At 44.9% G+C, this 23,707-nt stretch overlaps 1 protein-coding gene across 2 annotated transcripts in view; it reads right to left on the bottom strand.

Annotated features, from left to right (window-relative positions):
* Positions 1-1,454: 1,454 nt before the first annotated feature.
* LOC137346305 (interferon-induced very large GTPase 1-like) overlaps positions 1,455-23,707 on the bottom strand; it is a 60,355-nt gene continuing 38,102 nt past the window's right edge. For both annotated transcript variants that reach the window (XM_068009790.1, XM_068009789.1), the window contains exon 4: positions 1,455-10,851. In XM_068009790.1, coding sequence (XP_067865891.1) covers positions 5,840-10,851 — 5,012 coding nt within the window. In that variant the 3' untranslated portion in view covers positions 1,455-5,839. The remainder of the gene's footprint in view (positions 10,852-23,707) is intronic.

Genomic DNA, 23,707 nt, shown 5'->3' with positions numbered 1-23,707 from the left:
CTCTCAGGAACAGACAGAAGAAAACAGAAGTCAGAAAGCCAACTCCACTGAGAGAAGCTGTGAGGTCAATCCAGCTTAGGAACAGACCCGGCCTGCAAAACAGCTTTAAACTATCTAAACAACAGAGGCAGAGACCACAAAGGTGACCGAAAAAACTCCCCATCTGTGAAATTGAACTGGGACTTCCAAACCCAACTTCAGATTGAGTTTTAACTAAGGGAGTCTGTGACATTTCATCAATTCCAAGACAAAACACCATGCTTACAACACTTATAAAATTTCCTCCTGGAATAATTCTGAAAGTTTTAAACAACAAATTCTTGTACAGCAATCAAACTTTAATTGCATGGTCCTCTCTTTCTACTCACTATCTTTTCTTGTATATGTGTGTTTGTGTGAATGCATGAGTGGGTGAAGTTGCAGACATATTTGGTGATTGTGTTTAATAAATATTCATCTTTCTGTTTTAACCCACGAGTAAACCTGTCATTTGTCTGTTTATTTGACCCTAAAAACACTCAGGGACCTAAACATCATTTTTTAAAGACCGCAATTGTTGACAACGCGATCGGTAGGTGGCGCTGTTTTGGCACATGTGCAGTTACAGCATGTGCCACGAAAACGTCACAGCCTGCGACTGTTGCAGCTGCCAGGACGAAAGATGGCGCTGCTCAAAAAATCACAGAGATGAAACATGCGCAGGGGGCATGAGACCGTGTGCGCATGTGCGCACCGCGGCGCATCCTGATGACGTTCTCCGATGAAGTAGCGTTGTCATGAATTACTTTGTTTTTAAAAACGCTACCTGCAGTCAGTTGGGAGGTGAAAAATAGAAGACACCCACACCATATTCCCATCTGTCTGAAACAGCACACATCCTCCAGTCACTTATTCTCTTTTTATTTATTTGTTTCATAGGATGTGGGTGTCACTGGCAAAGCCAGCATTTGTTGCCCATCTCTAATTGCCCTTGAGAAGACGGCGATGAGTTGCCTTCTTGAACCGCTGCAGTCCATGTGGTCTGGATACGCCCACAGTGCTGTGAAGAAGGGAATGCCAGGATTTTGACAGTGAAGGAACAGTGATATAGTTCCAAGTCAGGTTGGTATGTAGCTTGGAGGGGAACTTGCAGGTGGTGATGTTCCTATGCATCTGCTGCCCTTGTCCTTCTAGTGTTAGAGGTCGCGGGTTTGGAAGGTGCTGTCGAAGGAGGCTTGGTGATTTACTGCAGTGCATCTTGTAGATGGTGCACACTGATGCCACTGTGTGTTGTTGGTGGAGGGAGTGAATGATGAAGGTGGTGGATGGGGTGCCAATCAAGCGGGCCACTTTGTCCTGGATGGTGTTGAGCTTCCTGAGTGTTGTTGGAGCTGCACTCATCCAGGCAAGCGGAGAGTATTTCATCAAAACCCTGATTTGTACCTTGCAGATGATGGACAAGCATTGGGGAGACAGGAGGTGGGTTACTCACTGCAGAATTCCTCTGACATGCTCTTGTAGCCACAGTATTTATGTGGCTGGTCCAGTTCAGTTCCTGGCCAATGGCAACCTCCTGGACGTTGATAATGGTTGTTAGATACAAAGCTTTGTCCAGGTATTTAATTGTTATTAATGATGACGCTGAGCTGGATTAATTCATTTGTTTTATTGACAAGCAGGTGATAACTGATTAAAGTTTATATGGTTTCAAAGCAAATCACTTGATAAAGTACAGTTGAATAATGGAATAGAGAAACACTTCTTGCAAACTTATAGAAAATTCTATTAAATTGTGGAATTAAAAGTCCAAGCGATTACAATAAAAATTTCAGAATAAAGTCTTGGTATTGTTTTACATTATAGTTTTAAAATTTTGGAAACAGAATAACATTCCCAGGAATCATATATTGTCCAATAATTGAACACAAGCAACATAATTTGTAACCCGCTATTTCATTATTTGAAGAAAACATCTGAAACCATTAAATGATAAGATATAATGATAGGAATAGCCTAGTACAAATGTTAATTTAATGTTTAACCTCTCTGTATTACAGCATTAAGTTCACTGTTAGTGAAACTCGGTAAAATCAATACGGTCAGCTGGAAAATTCCTCAGGGTCGCTCCCGCTCCCACGCCATAACCTAGCAGAAAGGGAAGGGTTTCTGGCAAAGTTAGAGCAGCAGAGCAGGAGTGGCTCCAAGGAATATGCAGCCCACATGGGGCTGACATTCACATCAGATGGTGAAGGGGCTGCTGTGATTGAGGCTCCGGCAGGTGAACTTTGGGTGTCAAACAAGGATCCGGATGCAGCCCATGAAGTAAGACCGGCTGATCTCGGCACCAGCAGAGCCCCGCGGGCCGGTTATCAGAGAAGGAGCAGGTATAGCTGGCAGAGCCCCCAGGATAGGTTCCGGAGCGGGAGCAGGTATGACTGGCAGAACCCTGTGGGTTGGGTGCTCCCTGAAGGAGGGAGGGTTTGTAAAGCAGCATGGGTAGGTATGATCCAGCCCTCTAATTATTTTGTAGACCTCGATCAGGTCATCACCAAGCTGCTCTAAAGTAAACAGGCCAAGCTCCTTGAGCCTATCTATGTAGCTGAGGTTGTTTGCCCTGGGAATCATCCTTGTAGCTCTCCTCTTGGAGAATACAGCAAGGGTATAAGCAGCTGACAAAATAAAGGTAAGTGGAACACCATCTGTTCCATGCACTCAGAAGTGAAAGTCAGTCCCAATGCGTTATCAATTGAGATGCAGTTCTGAAGTGCAAGTTTGTATTTGCATTTCAAGCAGTAATACCGCATCAGAATGTATTAAGTAACAGATCTTGGACATGTCAGGATATGATAGTTATAATGAAACATTCGCTCTACGTCTTGTACTTGGTTGAAGATACCCTCACTGTTATTTCCCTCAGACTGCCATTTCCCAGCTCTCCTTTCACTAACACAGTGGATCTATACTCCATTAAACTTCCCAGGAACTCAGGTCCTCATACAGAGCAGTGCAGGTTGCTATTTTCCGGTTTACTCATGGACCGGTTCCCATAAACCCAAAAATGATGACATTGGAAAATACTCCTGTTGTGAGGAGAACTTCCTCAGATTCCCTTCTCCTGCTCGTTTCTATGGAGTATCACAGGAGCTGCCTGGTGAGCCTATTTAAAAAGACTGAGATCGGTCGAGTTTGGTTGGATATGGGGATTGAGGGATATGGAGCAAAGGCGTGGAAATGTAGCTGAGGTAAAGATCAACCGTAATCTAATTGATTGGTGGAAAACACTGAATGGCCGACTACTATTCCTGTGTATTCTTCCCATTAATTTTCTCCATCTACGACTCAGCAATGACCACCTATTGCAATTGTGTGAAGCGGAATGCAGACTGGTTTCAATCTCACATTGAAGAGCTGGAACCTGTCATAGCCGCTAAGCGCATTGCACTGCTGAACTACAAGAAAGCCCCAACGAGTTAACATCCGTAGCCCTTAAAGCTGCCAGAAGCACTGCACAAAGAACAGCCAGGTGCTGCGCAAATGACTACTGGCAACACCTATGCAGTCATATTCAGCTGGCCTCAGACACCGGAAACATCAGAGGGATGTATGATGGCATTAAGAGAGCTTTTGGGCCAACCGTCAAGAAGATCGCCCCCCCACTCAAATCTAAATCAGGGGACAAAATCACTGACCAACACAAGCAAATGGACCGCTGGGTGGAACACTACCTAGAACTGTCCTCCAGGAAGAATGTTGTCACTGAGACCGCCCTCAATGCAGCCCAGCCCCTGCCAGTCATGGATGAGCTGGACGTACAGCCAACAAAATCGGAACTCAGTGATGCCATTGATTCTCGAGCCAGCGGAAAAGCCCCTGGGAAGGACGGCATTACCCCTGAAATCATCAAGAGTGCTAAGCCTGCTATACTTTCAGCACTGCATGAACTGCTTTGCCTGTGTTGGGATGAGGGAGCAATACCACAGGACATGCACAATGCCAATATCATCACGCTCTATAAAAACAAAGGTGACCGCGGTGACTGCAACAACTACCGTGGAATCTCCCTGCTCAGCATAGTGGAGAAAGTCTTCGCTCGTGTCGCTTTAAACAGACTCTATAAACTGGCTGAGCATGTCTACCCTCTCGAGCAGAGAGATCGACCGTTGACATGCTGTTCTCCCTTCACCAGCTACAGGAGAAATGCCGTGAACAACAGATGCCCCTCTACGTTGCTTTCATTGATCTCACCAAAGCCTTTCACCTCGTCAGCAGATGTGGTCTCTTCAGACTACTAGAAAAGATCGGATGTCCACCAAAACTACTAAGTATCATCACCTCATTCCATGACAACATGAAAGGCACAATTCAGCATAGCGGCGCCTCATCAGACCCCTTTCCTATCCTGAGTGGCGTGAAACAGGGCTGTGTTCTCGCACCTACACTGTTTGGGATCTTCTTCTCCCTGCTGCTCTCACATGCATTCAAGTCTTCAGAAGAAGGAATTTTCCTCCACACAAGATCAGGTGGCAGGTTGTTCAACCTTGCCCGTCTAAAAGCAAAGACCAAAGTACGGAAAGTCCTCATCAGGGAACTCCTCTTTGCTGACGATGCTGCATTAACATCTCACACTGAAGAGTGTCAGCAGAGACTCATCGACAGGATTGCGGCTGCCTGCAATGAATTTGGCCTAACCATCAGCCTCAAGAAAACGAACATCATGGGACAGGATGTCAGAAATGCCCCATCCATCAATATTGGCGACCACGCTCTGGAAGTGGTTCAAAAGTTCACCTACCTAGGCTCAACTATCACCTGTAACCTGTCTCTTGATGCAGAATTAAACAAGTGCATGGGAAAGGCTTCCACTGCTATGTCCAGACTGGCCAAGAGAGTGTGGGAAAATGGCGCACTGACACGGAACACAAAAGTCCAAGTGTATCAAGCCTGTGTCCTCAGTACCTTGCTCTATGGCAGTGAGGCCTGGACAACGTACGTCAGCCAACAGCGACGTCTCAATTCATTCCATCTTCGCTGCCTCCGGAAAATCCTTGGCATCAGGTGGCAGGACCGTATCTCCAACACAGAAGTCCTCGAGGCAGCCAACATCCCCAGCATATACACCCTACTAAGCCAGCGGCGTTTGAGATGGCTTGGCCATGTGAACCGCATGGAAGATGGCAGGATCCCCAAGGACACATTGAACAGCGAGCCAGTCACTGGTATCAGACCCACCGGCCATCCATGGCTCCGCTTTAAAGACGTCTGCAAATGAGACATGAAGTCCTGTGACATTGATCACAAGTCGTGGGAGTCAGTTGCCAGTGATCGCCAGAGCTGGCGGGCAACCATAAAGGCAGGGCTAACGAGTGGCAAGTTGAAGATACTTAGCAGTTGGCAGGAAAAAAGACAGAAGCGCAAGGAGAGAGCCAACTGTGTGACAGCCCCGACAACCAATTTTATCTGTAGCACCCGTGGAAGAGTCTGTCACTCTAGAATTGGCCTTTATAGCCACTCCAGGCGCTGCTCCACAAACCACTGACCACCTCCAGGCGCTTACCCATTGTCTCTCGAGACAAGGAGGCCAAAGAAGAAGAAAACATTCCTGTGTATTCTTCCTATTAGTTTTCGCCCCAAATTGTTCATTATTTATGATGTTTGCAGTATTTACAAAATGACATCCTAACTTGCTGCACCCAAGAGTTGTAAATTCCTTTGATTTAAAAGAGTTTGTGTCTGATCTTTCTCACCCCTTTAGCAGTCTAATTGCTGTTTCTCACCTCAGGCCATTTAAATTCAGGATTATTGCATCTGGTGATATTTAGAAAAGGAGTTTCTCAGGTTATCTGTCTTTGAAGATAACAAGTTAGTGGAACTCGTCAATCTTCACATTGTATTTATCTTCAATGTCTGTTTTAACGTTAGCCCAGGATATCTTCCAACTGGAAATGTCACTTGCTGGTTTTGCTGAGTGTGTTTTAGCGAACTGTTCGTTGTATTTGGACAAAACCCATTTCCAATAGGCTGATGTTTCGATGCTGGTATCGGCAGGAATATTCCAGCAACTGTACTTGTCATTGACAGTTCTGTAGTTCTTGTAAGGAATCCATTTTCCGTCAGTGTCTTTATTCTTGAAACAATCATCACCAGCAATCAGAATTGTACAATTCTCTGATATTAGTTCCTCAGTATTAATGTTTTTGCATCCACTGAGCCCTTGGCTCCGGTGATATTCAGCACTGTGCTGTGAGTGCTCCCTGTTTGTACAGTCACACAGGACACCACAGAAGGGACATTGCTCCCCACAGCCACCTAACATTGTGTACAATTCACTGGATGGATCTGTGGGGAGAGCAGTGATTTTCCCAGCAATATCCTTACCCCAATCATTAACCCTTTCAGTCAGATCATTTTTACTGATAAAACTTTCAATTTCTTGTTTAAAGTTCTGTGGGTTAATTTTATCAGACTGAAAAGTAACTGTTCCCAATGTCTCCTGTGGAATCTGTATCTCATCACCCAGTTTCTCTTTAACTGCCTGAATAAAACCGACCACTGAATTCTCATTATCTGGAGGTGTTATATCCTTGAGAGCTTCCCTCACCCGACTGATAATCCCCTGCAGAATATCCAGTGCGAGAGAGCACAGCAGAGGAACTTGTTTATCATGTGTGGCTGCACAGTGTTGTATAACTTGTTCCTCAAGCCAATCTTTTTCCATTGACACAGTGTCTAGTAAATAATGGTAATACCCAGCAAAACTGTCTACCTCCTTCAATTGGAGCATCAGAGCCACTTGGAAGTTTTTCCGGTATAAGAATTTTCCACCTTTGCAGTGGTATCTCATGTGCTGCACAATCTCCAATCCCAGTTTATTATCAACAGCTTGGATTATGGCCGGGATCAGGCAATTTTTACAGAACAGTTCTGCTCTCTGTTTGGTTTGATCTTTCTCCTGGTAAATATCCTTAAAGCTTTGACAGTAGGCAGCTTTCTCCTTGTCTAACTGTTCCAGGGGATCATTTCTCTTCCTGAACCTTGTGTGCATTTTTTCATATTTTATAACTGCAAATCCACAAATGTGAAGCTTAAAATCTGCACTGAAACATTTCTTAAAAGTGAATGTCTGGTCCTGGTGTTTCTGGATTTTATCATCTATTACTTTCAGGAGTTCTCTGTAATGGTTAGAATCATAATCCTGCTCCCGGTCTGCGGTCTGCTTCACAAACTGTTTACACTCTCTCGCCCACTGATCTACCAGCTGCTGGGCTCTTTCAATTACTTTTTCTTTTCGGTTTGTGAGTACATTAGGAATATATGAATGTGTTAGGCACAGATAATCTTGAATAACTTGGAGATTTTCAACACTCAGGTCACGCAGGGTTTTCTTGTTAAGTTGCTGGTTGAGGAGGTTGTTGTCCACTGACATATTCTGGTATAGAATCAATATCATGTCCTTCATAATATCGGCTCTCTGTGGTGGAGAATATTTAAATGTTGAAATTGTTTTCTGCCACATATTCTCAAATGCATTCTCCAGTTGTGTTTCATTCATTTTCCTATTCTCCTGCCTATACTGTTTCAGAAGTTTATTAACCTGGTCTTCAATCTGACTCTGATACTTGGCCTTAATATCATTCAGTTCCTGCATAGCTCTCCTCCTCTGCACTGCCTCATCACACTTCCTGTCCACATACATTCCACGTTCAATGATCAGAGAGTTCAAGCTGCAGACAAAATCCTCCCTGTATTTTTCAACAAGGTTTGAGTTATTGCTGGTGGAATAATAGGCCTTCAATTGCTGGAGAGCTTTTTCTTTCATTTCATTGAGAAATACAACCCGTTCTCTCTTCAAACTTTGAGCTACACTTTCTGGATCCAGTTCGGTATTAAAAATTCTGTTCTGTGCCCTTACCAGGAAGGAATGTATCTCTTTCCTCAGTTCCCACTCCAGCTCAGTGTATTCGACAGAAAGATCCTTGTAAGCTTCAGCTACCAAACTGTTCCGGAAACTGAAGATGAAATTTTCATATTTCACTGCGTTCCACAGGGATTTAGTCCACTGGATAAACTCAGAGATGGTCGATGTTCTCCCTTTAATTCTCTTCTCTTTCAGATTCTCAAAAAGCCTTTTTTTCAGCTCAAACACCTTGTGACTGTAGCCGGTATTAACAGCTGCCATGGGAGGATTCCCGTGCCACAGGCCTGGGATATTCCAGTTGTTTTCCTTTGCATCGTACTCCAACACATCCGAGAACTTGGTGAACTGTCGATCTTGTTTTTCCATTTTAGCCGCTGCTCGTGTCATCACATCCAGCTGTTCCAGCAGATGTTTGCGGCCTGCGATATTCTGATCATGAGCAGACACATCACTCACATTCTGGTGGACAAAGTAACAAACTGGCCTTTTCCCCACGTCTTTCATTCGTATAAATGCATGGACCGCTATCTGCAGCACATCCTTCATCTCTGTGGAGTTTTCCATGGCTATATTTACTAATGTTACATCACTTAACCCGATCACCAGGGTGGCGAGCTCATTGTCATGTTCATAGCTGTTATCAATGTTTGATAGTTCTGGTGCTTTCAGCCCCTCAGTGTCGATCACCATGATGTACCCACAGCCCAGCTCAGTCTGCAGATCCCCTGTAATCTTAATGAGCTGCACGAAGGCCCCACGAGTACACCGACCACTGCTCACAGCAAACTGTAAACCAAACATGGTGTTGAGAAGAGTGGACTTGCCTGTACTCTGCACACCCAGCACTGTCAGCACAAACACACAGGTTTCTCTGCCAATCCTCTGTTCAACTGCCTCCAGTACAGCAGTGATCCACTGTAAAGGGATGTTGGAAACATCTCCATCAATGAGCTCCAGAGGGAACGCATCCAACATCAGATCAGCAGCAATGTGGGGTAACTTTTGTACAATGGATTTCTCTTCCTCATCACAATTATTCTGGTTTATCAACGTTTCATAGATCAGCCCGATTTCTCGCATGAAATGTTCGAGTCCGAGGGAGCTGGCAGTTATCTGTTGGTCTAATTCCTGTAACCGCTTGTTGGTTGTCGAGTCTTTCTGCTTCTTTGCCTCTTCCTGTGATTTCTGATACAGAGATTTGTAATCTTCACGTAAAACAGAGAGAGTCTCTCTCGATCTGGAATCTAACCCGAATTTCATCCATTTCAGGAAATATTCCCTCTCCTTTCTGTCTGTCAGGGCTGTAATGAATGTTTTCATATCAGCTGATATACCTTTCTCTCGTTGCTCATTTCGCAGTTTTCTCTTCTTTTCCTCAAGTTCATTACAATATGTTTGTATCGACTTTTCATCTCCCTGTTTTGGACGACATTGTTGCTTTTCTATTTTGGAAACCTGTTGCCAAGTGAAACCCTGAAAAGACATATATTCTGATTTGTATTGACTAATGGCCTCTCTTTTAATAGAATTATAAATGTTTTCAGAACTTGCTTTGCATTGTGAACACAGCTTGTCATCCTCATCTATTACAATTCCTATGTGGCTTGCAGTTACTGCCAGTTCCTCCAAACTCTTGGTGTCCTGACCAGTCTTCTGTTGTTGGGTTATTTCCAGGGTTTTTTTCACTGTGGATCGCAGTGTCTCAGTAAACTCTGCATTGTTTCTCATTCCTCGTGATAAGATTTGATTCTTTTTAAACTCTGAGGAATTAATGAAGTCCTTTAAGTGTTCTTTAGTCTCACCGCTCACACTGCTCCCAGTAAGCACTATGAATGTACTCGCTGGAGACTGGCCGAGGGACTTCAGCCTCTTGCTTAAACTGCTGTCAATATTATCAATAAAAATAAAAACAGCTGAAGAGACATTTACCAGAAATTGAAGCTGTGTGTGGAACTCTTTAGCATCACCTCGAAGGTTTAATATAGTTATTGGTTCTGGGAAAAGATCCAGTTCCTCACTCCCACTGGGCAGGTACCAGCACAACTCGACAAGACCAGCAGAAATCTTGCGAGGTAGATTTCCACACTCCATTTGGTGATGGATGAAGATGTTGTGATGTTGCTGGGAGGGACTGAGGACTTCATTTAGAATCATAGATTTAGAGATGGAACAGGAACCGAGTCTAATAAAGGAAAAGGTCGGAATGCTGGCGGTCACCATGTTTGTTTCCTTAAAGCCTGCATTGTCTCGGAGTGAGAGTGGGCGCCATTTCTTGACGATGGAGCGCAGGGCCCACAGTAGGAAGGTGCAGCCCTTGTTACCAACAGGCAGTAATAGAGGCAATGCAAACTGGCACAGAGACATCTTCAACATCAGCTCCTGCTGGAGGAATGGGTCAGCACAAAGGAAAATAGACACAATGATATCCAAGGGATGGTATAAACCTTCACAGTTTTCATCCTGACACAGAAAATCCAACTCATCAGATTCTGACTGATTTTGTGTGTCAGTTGGTTTGTATTTCAAGTTTCTTGCCTCTGAATTGACCATCATTAAATTACGGAGAAAATATCCAGGAATATCCTGAGGTGAATTGGGTGATTTATTTTGAAGTGTTTCTGTGTTTATGTCAAGGACATCGCTCAGGGACAACTTCTTGTTTTCTAACCCCAGTTCGGTTAAGAATTCTACAATATCGTTGTCTGGATTACGTTTAACATCAGGAACATTGTTTGCAGGAATTGCAGTGTCTGTTTGGACTGAACTCTGTTCTTGTACAGTTGTGGTTTTGTTACCGTCCACTGGGTCATGTGGACTTGTTCTGACCTGTGACCCTCTCTGAAAAGGCTCCGTTTTGATCTGTGGGTCGGATTCAGTCGACTCCAGTTCCACTTCATTATCCATGGTTTCCGGGTGATGGAGAGTGAGGTCAGTCTCCTGAGATAGTCGTGCTGAAACTAATGAAAATATTAAACATTTAAACGACATGATATTTGAGAAAAGAGTAACTGTGGATATTAATAAGCCAGTAATTTAAACAGCGGCTGGGATTTTGTGAGCCCCCGAGGCAGGGTCCGAGGCGGGGGAGCACGGAGTATCACGACGGGTGGCGAGGGGTGCGGCTGGGAAGAGGGCCCATCGCTTCCTCATCATCCAGGGATTCTCCTGGGGCGGGCGAGATAGGCCAATGGTGGCGGCCTTCCCACCCAGAGGCCAACTATTAACGGCCATTTTAGGGCCTCTTCCCGCTACCGCTGGGATCTTACCGGGGCAGTGGGGGGCGGCCACCGCTGAGCGTGAAGGACACCTTGTCAAACGAGGCGCATTTCCTGCAGGCTTGGGGGGGTGTGTCCCTCCGTCTTGGGCAATTTGTGCTGCACAGAGGACACCCACAGGAAACAACATTACCCCCTGGGATCCCTCTCTCTCTGGACTGCATGTCTATCCCACACCCCTATCGCTGAGGCCTTCCATACTTACCTTGGGTCTGGGGTTCCACCTTGGGCCTGGGTCCGAGGCTTCTGCAGTAATGGCAGTGGTCAGTGCTCCCGGTGGCGCTGCTGGTACTGCTAAGGTACTGGCCCTCTTATTGGCTTTAAAAGGATTAAAGTCTTTAAAGGGATGGGAATCCTGCCACTTGAAACTGTGTTTAAAAAGAATGGAGGATTACTTTGGGGAGCATGAGGCGGTGTTCCCCCACATTTTTGGCCCAGCACCAGGAGCCCCGTCTCCAGAACAAAATCCAGCCCAGTGTTTTATAAAACTTGGAATCTCACTGCTTTACCCTCCTTTTCGAACATTCATATGGAAAAGTTACTGTGGGTTTCCTGGTTTATCTGTTTCTGAGGAAGAGAGTAAGGAACTTTAATTGCAATAGTTTTTTAACTACATGTTACACACTGAGATGTAACAACTCTGGTCTTTACTGTGGGCCATTCCTGTGTTCAAGCCTTGGGATGTTCCAGTTATTCTCCCCAACCCAAGATCCCCGACGCTTGATCTCTGATCTCCACCCCGGCCCAGAGACCTCAGACCTCCAGACACCTCAACTCCTGACCCTGACCTCTTGCTCTTTCTGGGTCCAAAATGGTCAACCTCCTGGCTCTAAGAACTTGAGATTCTCACACACCCACACATTCCCCACTGGGAACAGTGAGAGGGTAAAGGGAGGATAAACTTCCCAATTCAAGGTATTGAAGTGGATGATCAGCCATCATCGTATTGAATGGTGGAGCAGACTCGATGGGCTGAATGGCCTACTCCTGCTCCTATGTTCCTGTTCCAGTCCCTCCAATCCCCCCATTCTCCTCAGTACCACACTGGGAACAGTGAGGAGTAAACTACCCAATTCAACCCATTTATTTCACTCCATATGTGCACTGTATGGGGTGAATTTTATCTAAACAGACCTGCACATGGCTGGGAGGCTGGCAGTGGGTCAGGAACTCCTTTGTAATTGAACTGTCCTTTGCTGTGGCTCTTTAACACAGCCACAGCATTAGGGCCCCACTTCCAGGTTTCCTAACCAATCACAGATGGTGGTGGGATGACGTGCCGAATCTGTCAAAGGAAGGATTTCCAGTTAAAGGGACTCCAGTTGGGGTCAGAATGGCTGAAGTGTACATTGCAGTAACCACAGGAATGGAGAGGAGACCTGGTAAGTCTGCCAACTGCCCCTTCAACCTCTCCCCCATCCCTGGTCTCTCACTCTTACCTGGAGGTCCTGCTGGAGGATCCGAGGGGCTGTTTCCGCAAATGGGAGGAAGAGAGCAGCCCCTCAACCCAAGCAGGCATGGGTGGAAGTGGCCGAGGTAGTGAAATTCAGGAATGTGGTCTCTTGAACCTGGAGTCTGTGCCCCAAGAGGATCCAGGCCTTTGGGAGGGCAGGCAAGGTGAGTGTTGCCCCATTTTCTGGTGCCACCCCTACACTTTGACTTGCCCAGCATTCTCCTGCACAACACTCCTCAGACTAACATACCTTACAGCTCCACTCATTCCTCTCCCTCAGGCACCTTCTCACATCCCCATCAGCTAACACTAACCCTCATCCTCATCTCATTGACATCTCACACCCATTCTCCCAGTCACACTCTACAAATACTCCATTTCTCACAGTCACAACTCTCTGCTTTCTCTCCTTGCGGGAAGAGAGGGTACAGACCAGGGAGAGGCAGAGAACCCAGGCAGCAGGGTTGGCTGGCTGACTGGGAAAGAGGACTTGCTCCAGGAGGCTGCAGATGTCAACAGTGACCTTCTGTGAGAATCTGAGCCTCCTGCGTCTCTGGTGCTCAGACATATCGAGAGCTGATCCTCTGCCTGTACAGCCTGTGTTGGAAGTCTCGCCTCCTTCGAGCTGCATCTGTGTGCCCATCATCTTGGTCCTGTGGAACGGCATGTGGCTGAGGAGAAGGCAGCTGGTATTGCTACTGGTCCAGCTGCTGGTTTTGCTCCTGGTGCTGCTGCTCCAGCTGCTAGTTTTGCTGGTGCTGCTGCTGGGGCTGCTGGTGTTGCTGGTCCTCTTGTTCCTCATCAGAGGTGCAAGGTAGAGCTGCATAAGCTGCTCCCATGCTGCAGTGAAGGATGACAGCAGGAAGTGCAGATCATAGAGTCATGCAGCACAGAAACAGGCACTTCGGCCCATCGTGTCCATGCCAGCCATCAAGCACCTAACTATTCTAATCCCATTTTCCAGCACTTGGCCAGTAGCCTTGTATGCTGTAGCATTTCAAGTGTTCATCTAAATACTTCTTAAATGTTGTGAGGGTTCCTGCCTCTACCACCTCTTCAGGCAGTGTGTTCCAGATTCCAACCACCCTCTGGGTGAAATTTTTTTTCCTCAAATCCCATCTCAATGTCCTGCCCCTTACCTTAAACCTATGGCCCCGGTTATTGACCCCTCCACTAAGGGAAAAAGTTTCTTCCTAGCTAATCCATCAATGCCCCTCATAATTTTGTCTACCTCAATCAGGTTCCCCCCTCAGCTTTCTCTGCTCTAAGGAAAACAACCCTATCCTATCCAGTCTCTCTTCATAGCTGAAACACTCCAGCCCAGGCAACATCCTGGTGAATCTCCTCTGCACCCTCTCCAGTGCAATCACATCCTTCCTATAGTGTGGTGCCCAGAACTGTACACAGTACTCCAGCTGTGGCCTAACTAGCATTTTATACAACTCCATCATAAGCTCCCTGCTCTTATATTCTATGCCTCGGCTAATAAAGGCAAGTATCCCATATGCCTTCCTAACCACCTAATCTACCTGTGCTGCTGCATTCAGTGATCTATGGACAAGTACACCAAGGTCCCTCTGACCCTCTGTACTTCCTAGGTTCCTACCATCCATTGTATATTCCCTTGCCTTGTTAGTCCTCCCAAAATGCATCACCTCACACTTCTCAGGATTAAATTGCATTTGCCACTGCTCCGCCTATCTGACTAGCCCTGTAATCTAAGGCTTTCCTCCTCACTATTTACGGCACCACCAATTTTCATGTCATCTGTGAACTTACTGATCATACCTCCTATATTCACGTCTAAATCATTAATGTACATTGCAAACAGCAAGGATCCCAGCACCGATCCCTGCAGTACACCACTGGTCACAGGCTTCCACCCACAGAAACAACCCTCGACCATCACCTTCTGCCTCCTGCCACTAAGCCAATTTTGGATCCAATTTGCCAAATTGCCCTGGATCCAATGGGCTCTTACCTTCTTAACCAATCTCCCATTCGGGACCTTATCAAAAGCCTTACTGACGTCCATGTACAATACATCAACTGCTTTACCCTCATCGACACATCTAGTCACCTCCTCGAAAAATTCAATCAAGCTAGTTAAACAGGATGGGTGAAATCCAAGGCAGGTGAACTGACTTCCAAGTGGAAATCACCTGTCAAGCAATGAAATCACACTCTCAGAAGAAGTGCTGTGACAGGAGCCTCTCACCTAGGCAGGGCTGCAGCTGTTTAGTTTCACTGTTTGAAGGTTTCCCAGCCTGTCAGTTTCATTGATCAACGACTCCCCACTGTGCTGCCACCTGGTTGACCCCAGCAAGTTTCACACAGCCTGGGAAACCCACGCACTGACTGTTGAAGACAGAATGCTGGGTTAAATCCTGAGATAATTCCATCTCTGAATATTTTAATTAGTTACCTGACAGCTCCATGGGGTCCCCCACTCGCCTAAAAACCTGCCTGGGTTAAGCACAGAAGTAGCAGGACCATATTGGATTCCTGACACAATACCGCTTTCAAGGGCTTTAACTCCGTGCCTGCACCAAACCTAACTCCCGTTGGCTGCAAAAGGGCACTCTATGTCTCTGTTAGGTTTGTGTGTCTGTGTGACCTGTGAATTTAATTTCTTTCTGTGTGTATATTTAGCCATGCTGTGTGCATCTGTGTATGTTTCATAAAGTCATAGAATAATATGGAACAGAAGGAGACCATTCAGCCCATCATGCCGATACTGGCTCTTTTAAAAGCCCTCTTCCTCTTTCCCCATAGCCCTGCAAATTTTTCCCCTTCAAGTATTTATCCAATTCTCGTTTGAATGTTAGTATTGAATCTGCTTCCACCAGCCTTTCAGACAGTGCATTCCAGAACACAACAACTCACGGTGTAAAATATGTTTCTTCACGTCACCTCTGATTCTTTAGCCAATCACCTTCAATCTGTCTCCTCTGGTTACCAGCCCTTCTGCCACTGGAGACAGTTTCTCTTTATTTACTCAATCAAGAATATTTATGATCTTGAACAGTTCATCAAATCTCCTCTTAATCTTTTCTGCTGGAAAGAGAATGACCGCAGGTTCTCCAGCCTCTCCATGTTCCTCATCCCTGGTACCAGTCTCGTAAATCTGATCTGTATCCTCTCCAAAGTCTTCATGTTCTTCCTAAAGTGTGATGCCCAGAATTGAACACAATACTCCAGCTCTGGCCTAGCCAGTGTTTTTATAAAGGTCTAGCATAACATCCTTGTTTTTGTACACTGTTCCTCCATTAATAAAGCCAAGGATCCTCCGTACTTTTTTAACAGACCTTCCCAACTTGTCCTACAAAGATTTGTGCACATACACCCCCAGGTCTCTCTGTTCCTGCACCCCCTTTAAAATTTTGCCTGTCATTCTTCTGACAAAAATATATCAGTTCCCACACTCAATGTTAAATTTGATCTGCCATGTGTCTGCTCATTTTACCAGTGGGTCTATGTCCTCCTGAAGTCTGTTCCAATCCTCCTCGTTGTTTATTACATTTCTGAGTTTCATATTATCTGCAAACTTTGCAATTATACAATCAAAAAGAACTGGGATCCTAATACAGGCCCCTGGGAAACACCACTGTATACTTCGCTCCAGTCTGGCACACAATCTTTCACCATTGCTCTCTGTTTTCTGTCCCTTCGTCAATTTTGTATCCATGCTGCGACTAATGCATGGGCTTTAATTCTGATGACAAGCTTATTTTGTGGTACTTTATCCAGCACATTATGAAAATCCGCATATACTATATCAACTGCACTACCCTCATCAATCCTCTCTATTGCTTCATCAAAGAACTTGGTCAAGTTAGTCAAAAATAATTTACCTTTAATAAATCTGTGCTGACTTTGATTTATTAGCCCTTACTTTTCCAAATGCCAATAATTTTACCGCAGATTATTGTCCTTAAAAGTTGTTCCTCCACCAATTTTAGGCCGACTGACTTGCAGTTGCTGTGTTTATCCCTCTCCCCTTCTTTAAACATAGGTGTTACATTTGCAACTCTCCAGTCCTCTGGCATCATCCCCATCTTTAAAGAGCATTGGAAGATTGTGGGTGGAGCCTCTGGAATTTCCACCCTTACTTCCCTTGGATGTATCTCATCCAGACTTTCCTACTTTCAGGAGGCAGTGGCACAGTGGTAATATCACTGAGCTTGCAATCCAGAGGCCCAGGCTAATTCTGGGGACACAGGCTCAATTCCCACCATGGCAGCTGGTGGAATTTAAATTCAATTAATAAATCTGGAATTTAAAGCTGGTCTTAATAATGGAAGCCATGAAACTATTGTTGTAAAAACCTATCTGGAAGCATACATAAGGTCTAGGCGGCTGAAGAAAGACGAAGCTTTGAAAGAATATCGGGATTGTAGGACCAATCTGAAAAGAGGAATTAAGAGGGCTAAAAGGGGTCATGAAATATCTTTCGCAACCAGGGTTAAGGAAAATCCCAAAGCCTTTTATTCATATATAAGGAGCAAGAGGGTAACTAGAGAAAGGATTGGCCTACTCAAGGACAAAGGAGGAAAGTTATGCGTGGAGTCAGAGAAAATGGGTGAGATTCCAAAACGAGTACTTTGCATCGGTATTCACCGAGGAGAGGGACATGACGGATGTTGAGGTTAGGGACAGATGTTTGATTACTCTAGGCCAAGTCAGCATAAGGAGGGAGGAAGTGTTGGGTATTCTAAAAGGCATTAAGGTGGACAAGTCCCCAGGTCCGGATGGGATCTATCCCAGGTTACTTAGGGAAGCGAGAGAGGAAATAGCTGGGGCCTTAACAGATATCTTTGCAGCATCCTTAAACACAGGTGAGGTCCCGGAGGACTGGAGAATTGCTAATGTTGTCCCCTTGTTTAAGAAGGGTAGCAGGGATAATCCAGGTAATTATAGACCATTGAGCCTGACGTCAGTGGTAGGGAAGCTGCTGGAGAAGATACTGAGGGATAGGATCTATTCCCATTTGGAAGAAAATGGGCTTATCAGTGATAGGCAACATGGTTTTGTGCAGGGAAGGTCATGTCTTACCAACTTAATAGAATTCTTTGAGGAAGTGACAAAGTTGATTGATGAGGGAAGGGCTGTAGATATCATATACATGGACTTCAGTAAGGCGTTTGATAAGGTTCCCCATGGTAGGCTGATGGAGAAAGTGAAGTCGCATGGTGTCCAGGGTGTACTAGCTAGATGGATAAAGAATTGGCTGGGCAACAGGAGACAGAGAGTAGCAGTGGAAGGGAGTTTCTCAAAATGGAGACGTGTGACCAGTGGTGTTCCACAGGGATCCGTGCTGGGACCACTGTTGTTTGTGATATACATAAATGATTTGGAGGAAAGTATAGGTGGTCTGATTAGCAAGTTTGCAGATGATACTAAGATTGGTGGAGTAGCAGATAGTGAGGGGGAGTGTCAGAGAATACAGCAGAATATAGATAGATTGGAGAGTTGGGCAGAGAAATGGCAGATGGAGTTCAATCCGGGCAAATGCGAGGTGATGCATTTTGGAAGATCCAATTCAAGAGTGAACTATGCAGTAAATGGAAAAGTCCTGGGGAAAATTGATGTACAGAGAGATTTGGGTGTTCAGGTCCATTGTTCCCTGAAGGTGGCAACGCAGGTCAATAGAGTGGTCAAGAAATCATACGGCATGCTTTCCTTCATCGGACGGGGTATTGAGTACAAGAGTTGGCAGGTCATGTTACAGTTTTATAAGACTTTGGTTCGGCCACATTTGGCATACTGCGTGCAGTTCTGGTCGCCACATTACCAAAAGGATGTGGATGCTTTGGAGAGGGTGCAGAGGAGGTTCACCAGGATGTTGCTTGGTATGGAGGGCGCTAGCTATGAAGAGAGGTTGAGTAGATTAGGATTATTTTCATTAGAAAGACGGAGGTTGAGGGGGGACCTGATTGAGGTGTACAAAATCATGAGAGGTATAGACAGGGTGGATAGCAAGAAGCTTTTTCCCAGAGTGGGGGATTCAATTACTAGGGGTCACGAGTTCAAAGTGAGAGGGGAAAAGTTTAGGGGGGATATGCGTGGAAAGTTCTTTATGCAGAGGGTGCCTGGAACGCGTTGCCAGCGGAGGTGGTAGACGCGGGCACGATAGCGTCTTTTAAGATGTATCTAGACAGATACATGAATGGGCAGGAATCAAAGAGATACAGACCCTTAGAAAATAGGCGACAGGTTTAGATAGAGGATCTGGATCGGCGCAGGCTTGGAGGGGCGGAGGGCCTGTTCCTGTGCTGTAATTTTCTTTGTTCTTGCCAGTGATGTCCACATCTCATTAAAGAATAAAAAAAGACTTCCAACTTTTATGGTTACCCCCCCCCCCCCCCAATCTATTTTTAACCTATTGAATATCACTACTGCCCCCTACTTTATTGCTACATTGGCAGCACCCTCTTCCCTAGTGAAGACAGACACAAAATACTCATGCAGTACCTCAGCCTTGCCCACTGCCTCCACAAGAAGGTCTCCTTTTTGATCCTAAATCTGCCCTCCCATCCTTTGACTAAACTTTTACTATTGATCTGTTTATACAGACTTTTGGGTTCCCTTTTATGTTAGCCACAAATCGATTTTAATACTCTCTATTTGTCCCTCTTATTCCCTTTTTAAATCTCCTCTATAGTCTCTACATTCAGTTTTATTCTCTACTCTAATATGAACCATACATTGATTATTAGCTTCCTTTTTCTATCTCATTTTAACCTCTATATCTTTAGTTCACCAGGGAGCTCTAGCTTTGGATGCCCCCCTTTCCCCTTCATGGGAATGTGTCTATTCTGTACCGGAACCATCTCCTCTTTGAAGAGTTCCCATTGTTCAGTTACTGTTTTGCCTAGCAATTTTGTATTCTAATCCACCTGGATCCAATCCTTTTGCAACTCATTGAAGTTAGCCCAGTTAAGTACTTTAAACTGGATTGTACCTTATCTTTTCCCATAATTATTGTAAGCCTGTGATATTGTGATCACTGTTCCCTAAATGCACCCCCCACTGAAACTTGCTCCATTTCCCTCCCTTCAGTCCCTAGAACTAGATCCAGCACTTCTTCCTCTTTGAGCTGGAAACACACTGATCAAGAAAGTTCTCTTGTACACATTTCACAAATTCCTCTCCCTCTTTATCTTTTACACTGTTACTATCCCAGTCTGTATTAGAATAATTGAAGTCCCCCATTATCACCACTCTTGTTTTTGCATCTTTATCTAATTTGCCTGAAAATTTGCTGCTCCATCTCCTTCCCATTATTGGGTGGCTTACAATATAAACCCAGCAGTGTAATAGCTCCTCTTGTTTTTTTTAAACTCTAATCAAATAAACTCTTTTTGTGCATTGGTTTCTGTCTGTTTGTGTGAGTATGTATCTTTGTATATGTTCATGTGTGCTGTAAGTGTTTGTGTGAGTATGTTTCTATTATCTGTGTTTATATTTGTGAGTGCTCTTTGTGTATGTTTGTGTGTATATGTTTTCTTACTCTATGTATATTTGTTTCTGTGAGTTTGTGTGAGCTGTGTGTCTGTGTGTCAGATTGTTTAAGCTGCATTTGATTTTGTGGACATGTTTGTGTGTGCGCATGTTTCTTTGTGTATGTTTCCATGAGCTTTATCTGTATGTTTGAGTGAGTATGTTTGTGTCAGTTATATGTGTTTGTCTGAACATAGGAACAGGAGTAGGCCATTCAGCCCCTCAAGATTGTTCCACCATTCAGATTTATATTTTAGCTCCATCCACCTGCTTTGGCTCTATATCCTTTCATACCATTGGCTAGCAAAAATTGATCGATCTCAGATTGAAAATTATTCTTTGAGAGAATTGTTTTTTGTGGGAGAGCGATCCACACTTCTACCACGTTTTCCATGGAAACGTTTTTCCTAACTTCTCTCCTGAATCGCCTGTCCTTGTTCTAGACTGCGGCACCAATGGAAAATATTTCTCTCTATCTACCCAATCAACATCTTTCAAAATTCGAGAAACCTCCAGTAAATCAGCCAATATTCTACTACATTCCACAAAATACAAGTCTAATTTATATAATCTCTCTGCATAACGTAACCCTTGGAACCCTGGTAATATTCTGGTGAATATGCACTGCATTCCATCCAAAGCCAATGTATCCTTTCGAAAGTGTAATGCTCAGAGTAATCAATATACTCCAGATGTGGTCTAACCAGGGTTTTTTATAGTTGTGGACAAAATTCCTCCCCTTTATATTCTAGACTTGTGGTTATAAAGGAAAAAATTCCATTCGTCTTTTTTTGTTTGCCAGTCTACTATCTATTAGTTATCTGTGTACAAAGAGCCCTAAATCTCTTTGGACCTCCTCTGTTCCTAGTTTTTAAGTAATACTCAAATGTATCCTTTATTTGGTCCAAAATGGCTGACCTCAGAAATACCTGCATTGAATTCCACCTGCCACAGCTTTGCCCACTCACTTAATCTATCAATGTCGCTTTGTAATTTGATACCCGTCTCCATGGTTTACTATACCACCAATATTTGGGTCATTGACATATTTGGATATATGGCTTGCAATGTTTTATCTAAATCATTAAAAAAAATGAATTATTGAGGTCCAAGCACAGATTCTTGTGGGTTATCACTCGTCACTTCTTTCCAATTGGAGTACATACTCTTTAACCCCAATGTCTGTCTTCTACTGACAAACCATTCTTCTAATCAGTCAATAATTTACTTTTAATTCCATGAGATTTAATTTTAGCCAACATTGTTTTTCTGGAACCTTATCGAATGCTTTCCAGACGTCCATATAAACTACACCGATAGATATTCTTTGGAAGATTATGGCTAAAGTAGCTGCAATTTCCTCACCTACTTCCTTTAAAACACTGGGGTGAAAACCAGGTCCTGGGCATTTAGGAACATAGGACCATCGGAGCAGGAGTAGGCCATTCAGCCCATCAAGCCTGCCCCGCCATTTAATATGAGCATGCCTGATCATCCACTTCAATGCCTTTTTCCCACACTATCCTCATATCCCCTTATGTCACTTGTATTTAGTAATCTGTCAATCTCTGCTTTAAACATGCTCGATGTGCATCCACAGCCCTCTGGGGTAGAGAATTCCAAAGATTCACAACCCTCTGAGTAAAGAATTTCTCCTCATCTCTGTCCTAAGTGGCTTCCCCCTTATTTTGAAATTGTGTCCCCTGGTTCTAGACTCCCCAACCAGGGGAAACATCTGAGCTGCATCTACCCTGTCTATCCCTTTAAGTATTTTGTAGGTTTCAGTGAGATCACCTCTCATTCTTCGAAACTCTAGAGAATTCAGGCCCAGTTTCCCCAATCTCTCTTCATAGGACAGTCCTGCCATCCCGGGAACAAGTCTGGTGAACCTTCATTGCACTCCCTCGATGGCAATCATATCCTTCCGAAGGTAGGGGGACCAAAACTGCACACAATACTCCAGGTGCAGTCTAACCAAGGTTGTTTACACTTGAAGCAAGACTTCACGACTCTTGTACTCAAATCCTCTTGTGATAAAGGCTAACATACCATTATCCTTTCTAATTGCTTGTTTGCTTTCAGTGACTTGTTGACAAGGACACCCAGGTCCCTTTGTACATCTACACTTTCTAATCTCTTACCATTTAAAAAATACTCTGCACATCTATTCTGCCTACCAAAGTGGATAACCTCACATTTTTTCCATATTATATTCCATTTTCCACAATCTTGCCCACTCATTAGCCGGAATTTTACAGTGGACGGACGGGAGCCAGACTCCGACATAAATGTCGGTGACGAACCCGCTTCCGCCCAGCCTGGGAATCCATCCCGTATTTTACGGGTCCCCAGGCTTTAATTGTCCCGAGACGGGACTTCCACCCACTTGAGGGAAGAGGTCCTGCCTCAGTGAGCTGCCAGCCAATCAGTGGGCCAGCAGCTCTTCGTCTCAGCAGCGCCATCGGGAGCGGTGGCCACTGCTGGGACTGCAGACCAGCCGACGCCATGGACCAGAGAGAGTGGGTAAGTTTGGGTTGCCTCACCAGGGGGATCGGTCGTGCCCTGGTGGTCATTTGGGGGGAGGGGGTGCGTCTTGGATCCGGGGGTGGGTTGGGAGGTTGGAGGGGCATGGCAGTCGGGCACAGGCAGCTGCTGCTGGGCGGCCTTTCACGTCCCCAATACACCCACTTGCCACGGGTAAAATACCCGTGGATGAGGGTGAGGGCCCTTAAGGGGCCACTTAAGGGTCGTGATTGTCCTCGGGTGGACGGGCCATTTCCCACCTGACTTCCGTAAACTTGTCTGGAGGTGTAATTGGGGTGGGTAGGCCTCCCGGAGCCTGCCACTCAATTTTACGCCGCCCCCACGCAACCATCCGACCCGATGGGGCGGTGTAAAATTCCGGCCACTAATTCTGTCCAAATCTCCTTGAAGCCGCTTTGCATCTTCCTCACAACACACATTCCCACCTAGTTTTGTGTCTTCTGCAAATTTGGAAATACTACATTTGGTCCCCACGTCCAAATCATCAATATATATTGTGAACAGTTAGGGCCCAAGCATTGATCCATGTGGTACCCCATTAGTCACAACCTGCCCAATGTGATAATGACCCATTTATTCCTACTCTGTTTTCTGCCTGTTACCAATCCTTAATTCATGTTAGTATATTACCTCCAACCCATGTGCTTTAATTTTGCGAACCAACCTCCTGTGGAGGACTTTATCAAAAGCCTTCTGAAAATCCAAGTATACCATGTCCACCAACTCCCCTTTATCAATGTTGTTAGTTACATCCTCAAGAAATTCCAATCGGTTTGTCAAACATGATTTCCCATTCATAAATCCATGTCGACTATTCCCCATCAGATCATTATTATCCAAGTATCCATTTATCCCATCCTTGAGAATAGATTCTAGCATTTTCCCAATGACTGATGTAAGGCTAGCAGGTCTGTAATTCCCTGGTTTATCTCTCCCTCCCTTCTTAAATAGTGGGGTGACATTTGCAACCTTCCAATCTGCAGGAACTGCTCCAGAATCTATAGAATTTTGGAAGATGATCACCAATGCATCCACTAT

This window comes from Heterodontus francisci, chromosome 29 (genome assembly GCF_036365525.1).
Source record: "Heterodontus francisci isolate sHetFra1 chromosome 29, sHetFra1.hap1, whole genome shotgun sequence".
NCBI lineage: Eukaryota > Metazoa > Chordata > Chondrichthyes > Heterodontiformes > Heterodontidae > Heterodontus > Heterodontus francisci.
This window is presented reverse-complemented; position numbering and strand designations above follow the sequence as displayed.